Genomic DNA, 11161 nt, shown 5'->3' with positions numbered 1-11161 from the left:
CTCTTGCTGCTGAAAGGGCCTCTGGTGTCCTGATGCTGAAGTCTGGATTCCACTTTAAAAAGTTTAGATACTAGTAATACCCAGCAGTGCCTTTTACTTCAGAGAAGCCTTTGATATTATTGGTCTTTACATAATTAAATGCAATTCCTTGGACATCTCTTTTGGTAAGGGGGAAAGCCTCTTTTGGAGAGGAGCTTGATAAGATTGGCCAGTTCTTTCTCAGATTCCACTGACAAGAACTGCTTCCTCCCAGATGCATAGCCAGAGCCGGCAACTTTGCCAGAAATGCGCCTATGCAAAGTGGTCTTTGGAATGTTCCAAGCCCTTGCTAAAAAGCAAACATTTAATGCTGGCCCTCTCTCAACTATCTCCTGGTATTCATTAATGGCACGCCTCATTCTGTCCTTTCTCCACTGGCTGTATTGACATCTTCCTTCCTTTTCCTTTTTTTTCTTCTCTCTCTTTTTCTTTTCTTTGCCCATCCTCCTGGCATACTGTCTGCAACGCAAAATATCAAAAAAATACTTTGTATGGATATATATCTAGGCCTATGAACCCATTTTCACCCTCAATTTCTGTGTAATTTCTGTGTAAGAGTGTGTGTATGTGGCCCATTTTAGCTAGCTGGTTAAGCTAAAATGGGCCACTACCCTAAAAATGACTTTTTTTTCACAAAAATCAAAGTTTATTTTTACATTTAAATGTTTTTATTTAAAAGAGCATGTCAAAACATTATTCATAGACTTTTTGCTTCATTGGTAAGCTTACTTATAATTGTTTTATCACCCTTATTAGTGATGAATGAAATTTACTATGCCATGTTCACTTAACATACAATTTCTCTAACATGCTTCATATAACACTGTGCCCTGCCCACTTTAAGAACTTTAGACCAAACAGAACTATTGTTAAATGTCAACTAGTGTTTTAGCAACAATGTAAGATCAGTTATTGTGATTGGCTGTAAAAACCTAAAAGGCTATGATGCTCCAACCTTATCTGGCTCATTTTAGCTAACTTTACCCTATACTTTATTTACGTACACCATGTTAGTAGAAAGTAGTAGAGAGCTTTGTCATTCTATACAAATAAAATCCATATACAGTAGGACAAGACTGCATTCTCCAAGGCATGGTGGCAAGGTGAGATGTGAGTGCCTACCAGTGCTCTTAAGGTGACAAAAATCAGTGTTTTACTGTAAGCATGAAATCAGGATTACAGATTCAGTGTATACATTTGTGTGTTTTAAACATATTTACAACCATGAAACTTTTCCCACACTTGGAGCACAAAACAACTTCTCTCCTGAGTGAACACGCTGGTGTCGTTTAAGACTACTCCTGTCACTAAAACTCTTCCCACAGTGTGAGCATTGATATGGCTTCTCTCCTGTGTGAATGCGCTGGTGTGTTTGCAGACTGCTTTGTTGAGTAAAACTCTTCCCACATTGCAAGCAGTGATACGGCTTCTCTCCTGTGTGAACACGCTGGTGTTTGCGCAGACTGCTTTGTTGAGCAAAACTCTTCCCACATTGCAAGCAGTGATACGGCTTTTCTCCTGTGTGAATGCGCTGGTGTTTGCACAGACTGCTTCGTTGACCGAAACTCTTCCCACATTGCCAGCAGTGATACGGCTTCTCTCCTGTGTGAACACGCTGGTGTTGTTTAAGAGTACTCTTGTCACTAAAACTCATCCTACACTGTGAGCAGTGATGTGGCTTTTCTCCTGTGTGAATGCGCTGGTGTGTTTGCAGATTGCTTTGTTGAGCAAAACTCTTCCCACATTGCGAGCAGTGATACGGCTTCTCTCCTGTGTGAATGCGCTGGTGTCGTTTAAGAGTACACCTTTCACTAAAACTCTTCCCACATTGGGAGCAGTGATACGGCTTCTCTCCAGTGTGAATGCGAAGGTGTTTTCGGAGCGGACCATGTTGTGTAAAACCACTCCCACATTGTGAACACTGATATGGTTTCTCTCCTGTGTGAATGCGCTGGTGTGCTTGCAGCCTGCTTTGGTAATAAAAACTCTTTCCACACTGTAAGCAGAAAAACGGCTTCTCTCCTGTGTGAATGCGCTGGTGTCCATTAAGATAACGTCTGTCACTAAAACTCTTCCCACATTGCGAGCATCGATACGGCTTCTCTCCTGTGTGAATGCAAAGGTGCGTTTGCAGACTGCATTGATGAGCAAAACTCTTCCCACATTGTGAGCAGTGATACGGCTTCTCTCCTGTGTGAATGCGAAGGTGTCTTCGGAGATGAACGTGTTGTGTAAAACCACTCCCACATTGTGAACACCGATATGGTTTCTCTCCTGTGTGAATGCGCTGGTGTCGTTTAAGAGTAATCCTTTCACTAAAACTCGTCCCACATTGCGAGCACTGATACGGCTTTTCTCCTGTGTGAACGCGAAGGTGCGTTCGGAGATTGCTTTGATGAGCAAAACTCTTCCCACATTGCGAGCAGTGATACGGCTTCTCTCCTGTGTGAATGCGAAGGTGTTGTCGGAGAGAATTGTGTTGTGTAAAACGACTCCCACATTGTGAACATTGATACGGCTTCTCTCCTGTGTGAATGCGCTGGTGTGCTTGCAGACTGCTTTGGTAAGAAAAACTGTTTCCACACTGTGAGCAGAAAAAGTGCTTCTGTCCTGTGTGAACACGCTGGTGTTGTTTAAGATAACGTCTGTCACTAAAACTCTTCCCACATTGCGAGCAGTGATACGGCTTCTCTCCTGTGTGAATGGGCTGGTGTCGTTTAAGACTACTCCTGTCACGAAAACTCTTCCCACATTGTGAGCATGGATACGGCTTCTCTCCTGTGTGAAAGCGAAGGTGCGTTTGCAGATTGCCTTGTTGAGAAAAACTCTTCCCACACTGCGAGCAGTGATACGGCTTCTCTCCTGTGTGAACGCGAAGGTGTTGTCGGAGAGAACTGTATTGTGTAAAAACACTCCCGCATTGTGTACACTGATATGGTTTCTCTCCCGTATGAATGCGTTGATGTTGCCGGAGACAACTGAGACGCTTAAAATTCTTCCCACACTGTGAGCAGCAATACGTCTTTTCTGTGTGAATTTTCTGGTGTCTTTGGAGATCAATCTGGCGAGTACACCTTTTCCCACAACATGAACAATCATACGGTTTCTCTCCTGTGCGAGTGCTCTGGTGTCGCTTGAGAACATTTTCCTGAGTAACACTCTTTCCACGCTGAACTGTAGTGATTTTTATCCTTTCACTTCTCTTTGTGAATCCATTTCCCGGGGTTGTTAGTGCAAGAGTACGAGGTGATATTCTTCTCTGGACCAGAAAAAAAAAGAATAACTGAAATTGAACATTTAAAATAAATTGACTGTTTCATGATATTTTATTACAAATTAATACTTATTGTTTTCATATTTGGGAAAGGATTGGGAAAACTAATACTGCAGCATCAGAGACAATGAAAATAATATAGAAATAAAAAGCAGCAGCAGGAATCGGGACACTTAAACATAATTTTGTAACCCATGTTTCGTGTTGGTTTCCCCATTTTCCCAATTTAGATCATTGACTGTCTCCCTCATTTTTTGCCCTTTGAACATATTATTATTATTAATAATAATATTATTATTATTATTATTATTAGACTCATCCAAGTAAAGAGTAGTCTGTGTTTAAGTACTGAATAACTACTTAAACATTCGAAATATTTCTTTTAAGGTGTAGTCTTCTGCCCCTACCTGGTCCTTCTATGGCTTTTCAGACAGCAGAAACCAATTACCATCATGTTTCACTCTGTAAAATTATCTTTACTGAATCAAAACATAATGTATAATGGAATGACGGGAACATTCACTGTGAGTGGATGACCATTCCCCGTTCTGAATGAGCTGGTATTTTTTGAGATTAAATTCAACACAAATTCTTTCCACACTGTGAACAGTAATACAGCTTCTATCATGTGTGAATGCACTGATGTGATTTGAGAGTACTCTGCTGTGCAAAGCACTTCCCACACTGTGAGCAGTAACATGACTTTTCTCCTGCATGAACAAGCTCATGGTTTTTGAAAATACTATTTTTAGTAAAAAGTTCTCACAATGGGCCCCATTTATCAAGCTGGATACAAATGAATCTGAAAATCATTCATACGAACATTTACACAAGAAAATTGATATTCATGAAAATCCTTTTTTTCTGGGTGTGTGTAAAATTTCTGCATGAGAAGACAAATGTGAACACCAATTGATCGGATTTAAAATCATATCAATTGGCATGGCCTACTGCACTTTTATATTCGGATTACACTGTCAAGTTTAAATATATTTCTTATTCATTTCAGTTACACTCATAAATGTAATAAAAATGCTGTGAAAGAGCGCTCCTCCCACTTTGGTGCTGAAGAGATAGCGAGGCGGGGCTACGGACACACACACGACTGGCAGCTAATAATCAGCGTGGCCGCTCTCCACCATCCAGCAGCCGACGGGAGTGTATAAAAGGGCCATCCTCTGCTAGCAAAGGGAGAGAGGGCTCCTGAGGCACGCATAATTTGTTTTGTGTTTGTTGCAGAGGACTCAAAGTAACGGAGTGTATATATATATATATATATAAAAAAAAATATATAGTGTGTGTGTTTATGCATTACTTTTTATGGATGCACAAAAAGCACTGATTCTACAGTCTTAGCAATCCCTGGTTGATTGGTAGAACCTGTCATTCCCCAAGGAATTTGGTTCAAATACCAGGTTCAATTACATTTTATTGTTGGTGTGACATTTAATTTGATTCTCTGAATGACCTTTTGTTTATTTTATTCATCAATGCGACACTTGTCTACCACTCAAAGGTTTTTAAAAATTATCATTTCATTTGTAAATAAATGTAAAATAAATCCATCAACGAACGATCGTCAGCTCAGCTAACGTGATGTCCATGCACGTGAATAACCAAATTGATTCATTTTAAAACATCTCATTTGAATATATTTTGATACACACAATTACATATATATAAAAATTATTTAAAATTTTTTAAAACTTTCCTACAGACTCCCTGCAATTACACCACTGACCACTAGGGGTCCGCGGAAACACAGCACTAGACGATAAATTACGTAGTGCATAGTGTTAGTGTACAGTAGGCTACGTCATTTGGGACAACTTATTTACTCTCTGAAGAGTGTTTTCGGAACAGAAGTAACGTAATGAGTAAATGTACCACGCGCAGACCAACTGGTCGATAATGAGATCCGTTGACAACGATTTTCACAATCATTATTATCGATGAGTTGTTGCAGCTCTACATTATACATATACAGGGGTGTACAGTATAATGAAATGTAATGTAGCAGGGAATAAATATTGTTTAAAATAACACAATAGTGTAAAATAACTTGGGACATAAGACATTAGATAGCCTACATGTGTATAATAATAAATTCTATCTACCAAAACATCTATACACAATCAATCAATCAAATTAGGACAGTTTAGTTTATCAGCATTTATTTTCTGGCCTGAAAGATGAAAGGAAACTTGTTTTCTTTGATGAATGTATACCTTCTTCCAGATAGAGATTGGACAGTGGGAATATAATGCTGCGTTTTCTGTCTATATAATAATCACTTTGGTTGACTCTATGCATCAATTTACGGAGCCCCTAAAGGGACATGGTGGTGGAAAAAATTGGGATAGGAGCTTTTTTTTTTATTATTTTAAAGCTTTTGCGTTTCCCCCGGAGAAACTTTTGCGTTCCCTTGCAAAACCTGTCATGAGTTCGGTCAAACACTTCCTGTTTCCCCCGCTGGGAGTGTTTCAGACAGCACCGTAGGTTCACAATGGAGCGGTTCATAGTTTTATTTTCAACTTGGACTCAAATATAAAGAAATGCGGTCTGTGCTTAGTTCGAGGCACGGTTCTGACGTAAATGAAAGACACATGAAAAGGATATTACGCGAAAGAGCATTGTTTCGACGAAAAAATTACTCAAGTGATGTGAAGATACAAGCGCGAACCACCGCGCAGAAGTCTGTGTTGTGTTTTCGCGAAACCTGTGTTCCGCCATGTCCCTTTAGGGGCTCCGTATCAACTGAAGCTCCAGATAGCAGGAAACTCACCTGGGCAGGGCTTGTATTCACATCGTCCACGTGTTTCTCTAGTTTCCCAGGGTTATCTGAAACTTTAGAGCTGCGTGTCTCCATCATTAAATATTCAGCAAAGCAACTGCACGAGTTCCGCGAAATTTGAAGTTTTTGTTTGTTGGTTTTCAGCAAGCAAAGTCATCAGCAGCAGACCAGAAGCATATCAGCACAAGGGCGCCGCCATATTTAATCTCACCTCTTCTCGCGAGATTTCGCGTGTGATTTGCAAAATGCTGCCTGAAGACTCGAGTCAATCCGAATAAGGACAAAATAAACGGTTACCTTGTACTTTACCTTACCTTAAATGTTACCTTAAACTTTTATCATACCATAAATTAAGTCTAATACATGATTTATTGTTTAACCCTTTTACTTAAAACAGAATATATTTTATATAACGTTTTGTTATGTAACTATATTATAATATATATATATGTTGATATATATTATATATGTATATATATATAAAATCACAATATCACTGTCAATACCTACCTGGACTTAGTTCTTTTTTTTTTTTTTTTTTTTTTTTTTTTTTTTTAACTGAAGCACTTCAAAACTACAAAATGAGCTGATGTGTATATATATATATTTTTTTGTAAACCTGTGGAAAAAATTATCTACAACCATGAATATTTTTGTAGTGGAAAGGACTATTTTTGATGCACAAGATTTTTACACAAGTCAAGACTTGTATAAGTTATATAACTTAAAGTGAGGTATGGAGTCAGATCATTTTATTAAGTATATACATCCATAGTATATGCAGCTAGTAGAAGAAAGCCTATTAGCTATTATAAATAATGAGTAGTTTGTATTTATACCGCCCCCAACAACTATAGTTGCTGCAAACTGTATAATAAGATAATATGTTTGCCATGTTTCCCAAACCCACTCAGTATAAGGTGCAAACATCACATGGTAAATTTGTGCTATCTGGTGTCATTATTTGAAGTTTTCCCTTCACATTTTTAAAATGATCTGTACTGGTGTAGCTATAATATTGGCTCCATCAGATGTTCTTCTGGAGGTTTTCTCCAATGACTTATAATCATCTCAATTAATGTGTTAAAGCCCAACTCAGGAGGAAACATCAATCTTTGACCATGCATTTTAACTGATATGAACTTCTACTTCTAAGACCAAGCATCTATTAAATAGTACAGGGACCACTGCAGTGATGCCTCCATACACACACACACACACACACACACACACACACACAATCCAACTGGCATCAGGCTACATTGTTACACTTTCAAGAGTGGATTTAACCTACAATATCTTCTTCATATCGAAACATAGATGATCCTTATTTGAGGTTATGGTAATGCAACTATTATGAAATTCCATTCCAATACAGATTTAAACTATTTAAGAAGCCCATAGTTCAGCTGAATAAATATTGTTTCTTGATACATTTTTAGCATGGCTTTATAGAAGATTTATGCGATTCTTAAGGACGTGTTATCATGCAGTGCAGGTATTCTTCCAATAAGGATGTATGAACAATGAGTTTATAAATCTGCCCAACATGCAAAGGAAATATGCTGTATCTACACACATTTCTAATGTGTTGATATAACTGAAATTGCTAGTAAATACTCAGAGTATTTACTCTGAGAGTATACTTTGTTTATGTACACCATGGTAGTAGAAAGTAGTAGAAAGCTTTGTCATTCTATACAAATAAAATCCACATACAGTAGGACACGACTGCATTCTCCAAGGTCTTGGTTCAATATATTAAAGAAAAGTAACAATATTATGGTACAAGGTGAGATGTGAGTGCCTACCAGTGCTCTTAAGGTGATAAAAAATCAAATGTGTTTTATTGTAAGTATAAAATCAGGATTACAAATTCAGTGTATACATTTGTGTGTTTTTAACACATTTACAACCATGAAACTCTTCCCACACTTGGAGCACAAAAACGACTTCTCTCATGTGTGAACACGCTGGTGTCGTTTAAGACTACTCCTGTCACTAAAACTCTTCTCACATTGTGAGCACTGATACGGCTTCTCTCCTGTGTGAATGCGAAGGTGTTTTCGGAGAGAACTGTGTTGTGTAAAACCACTCCCACATTGTGAACACTGATATGGCTTTTCTCCTGTGTGAATGTGCTGGTGTGCTTGCAGATTGCTTTGTTGAGCAAAACTCTTCTCACATTGTGAGCATGGATATGGCTTTTGTCCTGTGTGAATGCGAAGGTGTGTTCGGAGATGATTGCGTTGTGTAAAACCACTCCCACATTGTGAACACTGATACGGCTTCTCTCCTGTGTGAATGCGCTGATGTGCTTGCAAACTGCTTTGGTGAGAAAAACTCTTTCCACACTGTGAGCAGAAAAACGGCTTCTGTCCTGTGTGAACATGCTGGTGTTGTTTATGAGTACGCCATTCACTAAAACTCTTCTCACATTGTGAGCACTGATACGGCTTCTCTCCTGTGTGAATGCGCTGGTGTCGTTTAAGACCAGTTTTGTACCTAAAACTCTTCCCACATTGTGAGCACTGATACGGCTTCTCGCCTGTGTGAATGCGCTGGTGTTGTTTAAGACCAGTTTTGTACCTAAAACTCTTCTCACATTGGAAGCAGTGATACGGCTTCTCTCCTGTGTGAATGCGAAGGTGTTTTCGGAGAGAATCGTGTTGTGTAAAACCACTCCCACATTGTGAACACTGATATGGCTTCTCTCCCGTGTGAACGCGAAGGTGAATTTGCAGACGGCTTTGGTAATAAAAACTCTTTCCACACTGTGAGCAGAAAAACTGCTTCTCTCCTGTGCGAGTGCTCTGGTGTCGCTTGAGAACATTTTCCTGAGTAACACTCTTTCCACGCTGAACTGTAGTGATTTTTATCCTTTCAATTCTCTTTGTGAATCCATTTCCCGGGGTTGTTAGTGCAAGAGTACGAGGCGACATTCTTCTCTGGAACAGAAAAAAAAAAAAGAATAACTGAAATTGAACATTTAAAATAAACTGACTGTTTCATGATATTTTATTAGAAATTATTACTTTTTTTCATATTTGGGAAAGGATTGGGAAAACTAATACTGCAGCATCACAGGCAATGAAAATAATATAGAAATAAAAAGCAGCAGCAGGATTCGGGACAATTGAAACATGGGTTACAAAATAATGTGTTGGTTTCCTAATTTTCCCAATTTAGATCACTGACTGTCTCTCTCATTTTTTGCCCTTTGAACATCATCTTCTTCTTATTATTATTATTAGATTTGCCCAAGTGAAGAGTAGTCCGTGTTTAAGTACTTGCATCTCTGCTACATAGCTGCTACCACATGCTATAGTGCTCATGAATATAATCCAGAGACAAAAACCAACACAAAACCATAACTAAAAACACCATACCACAGTTAATAAAACTACCAAAACTGACCAACACAGCAGCTTGCATTAAAAATAAATAAATAAATAAAATAAACTAACATTTTCTTAGTTAGTCAGTTATATGTACTGCTTTGTTACTATTGGATGTTCTCACTGCATTGTACCACTCAGTGCTGTTCTGTCTTGTGTTAAGTGGTTTTATGTTGGTGGTAGTGGGTTTGCGGTCAGCTGCCTAACCCAATTACATTTATGAAAGCCAGATTTGCTTTATTAAACACCCACTCACTGACCAACAAGGCATCACTTACGATTGGACAACATTGGCATTATGCACTCTCAATGTCTATATAGGAGTCGTCCTCTTGTGAAAGCTGTACCTGAAGTACATACAGCCAGTTGGACAGTAGGTCTTGCCCACCTATATTGGTAGTGGATACTCTACTTGTTTAGGTCTGAAGCATGCATGCTGTGAGATGTAGTCCGTGTTGGAAAGCGTGTGCTGTCAATCACCTAATCAGCCACACCCTTTCATGCATCACCAAATAAACGCTGATAAAATTTATTTATCGTATAAAGAAAAATATCGGTCGAGATATGAAGGTCAACTGAAATTGTAAACACCAAAAACACGACTCCTAATTACTGAAATAATTTGTAGAGATGTACCGTAAATTAAAATGCAATTTTGGGTCCTTATCCCATACACTAACGTGAGAAAAGGGTGGGGTTAAAAATTGTACTGCAGCCAGCCACTGGGCCTCAGAGACATTTTGGCTTCACTGTTGCGATGTCCACACATACATTCAGTCACTGTGACAATAGCATTAAATGTGTGTGTCTGACTGAAACTTGGCAACAGACTAATGTGTTGTTCAGTGAAGTTTTATTATTATTATACATATACAGAGGTGTACAGTATAATGAAATGTAATGTAACGGGGTCTAAATATTGTGTAAAATAACACAATAGTGTAAAGTAACTTAGGACATAAGACATTACACAGCGTACACAGGTATAATAATAATAATAAGTTATATCTACCAAAACATCTATACACATCAGTCAATCAAATTAGGACAGTTTAGTTTATCAGCATTTATTTTCTGGCCTGAAAGATGAAAGGAAACTTGTTTTCTTTGATGAATGTATACCTTCTTCCAGATAGAGATTGGACAGTGGGAATATAATGCTGCGTTTTCTGTCTATATAATAATCACTTTAGTTGACTCTATGCATCAACTGAAGCTCCAGATAGCAGGAAACTCACCTGGGCAGGGCTTGTATTCACATCGTCCACGTGTTTCTCTAGTTTCCCAGGGTAATCTGAAACTTTAGAGCTGCGTGTCTCCATCATTAAATATTCAGCAAAGCAACTGCACGAGTTCCGCGAAATTTGGAATTTTTGTTTGTCGGTTTTCAGCAAGCAAAGTCAGCAGCAGACCAGAAGCATATCAGCAGAAGGGCGCCGCCATATTTAATCTCACCTCTTCTCGCGAGATTTCGCGTGTGATTTGCAAAATGCTGCCTGAAGACTCGAGTCATATTTATATATATATTTATTTATAAATATATTATATACTATATATATATATATATATATATATATATATATATATATATATATATATATATATATATATATATATATATAAATCACAATATCAATGTCAATACCTACTCTTTTT

The 11161-nt window shown here is 38.2% G+C and overlaps 2 protein-coding genes across 2 annotated transcripts; both read right to left on the bottom strand.

Moving 5' to 3' along the window:
* Positions 1-283: 283 nt before the first annotated feature.
* On the bottom strand, positions 284-6361 carry LOC128606093 (zinc finger protein 271-like). The gene is made up of 2 exons (XM_053622112.1): positions 6099-6361; positions 284-3298 (listed from the first exon to the last, which is right to left on the bottom strand). Exons 1-2 carry the CDS (start codon positions 6183-6185, stop codon positions 1256-1258), a joined length of 2130 nt encoding a protein of 709 aa, XP_053478087.1. The 5' UTR covers positions 6186-6361; the 3' UTR covers positions 284-1255.
* A 1529-nt stretch (positions 6362-7890) lies between these two features.
* Positions 7891-10955, bottom strand: LOC128606097 (zinc finger protein 239-like). Its single transcript, XM_053622115.1, has 2 exons — positions 10744-10955; positions 7891-9055 (listed from the first exon to the last, which is right to left on the bottom strand). Exons 1-2 carry the CDS (start codon positions 10828-10830, stop codon positions 8066-8068), a joined length of 1077 nt encoding a protein of 358 aa, XP_053478090.1. The 5' UTR covers positions 10831-10955; the 3' UTR covers positions 7891-8065.
* Positions 10956-11161: the final 206 nt, after the last annotated feature.

Source organism: Ictalurus furcatus, chromosome 3 (assembly GCF_023375685.1).
Source record: "Ictalurus furcatus strain D&B chromosome 3, Billie_1.0, whole genome shotgun sequence".
Lineage (NCBI taxonomy): Eukaryota > Metazoa > Chordata > Actinopteri > Siluriformes > Ictaluridae > Ictalurus > Ictalurus furcatus.
The sequence above is the reverse complement of the archived record's forward strand: the minus strand, read 5'-3'. Positions and strand labels throughout refer to the sequence as shown.

Excerpts from the sequence above, each read along its gene's own strand:
- LOC128606093 (XM_053622112.1), bottom strand. The coding sequence starts at position 6,185 with ATGATGGAGACACGCAGCTCTAAAGTTTCAGATAACCCTGGGAAACTA. Across the intron at positions 3,299-6,098 it reads TGAATACAAGCCCTGCCCAG|AGAAGAATATCACCTCGTAC; the intron begins GTGAGTTTCCTG and ends TTTCTGGTCCAG.
- LOC128606097 (XM_053622115.1), bottom strand. The coding sequence starts at position 10,830 with ATGATGGAGACACGCAGCTCTAAAGTTTCAGATTACCCTGGGAAACTA. Across the intron at positions 9,056-10,743 it reads TGAATACAAGCCCTGCCCAG|AGAAGAATGTCGCCTCGTAC; the intron begins GTGAGTTTCCTG and ends TTTCTGTTCCAG.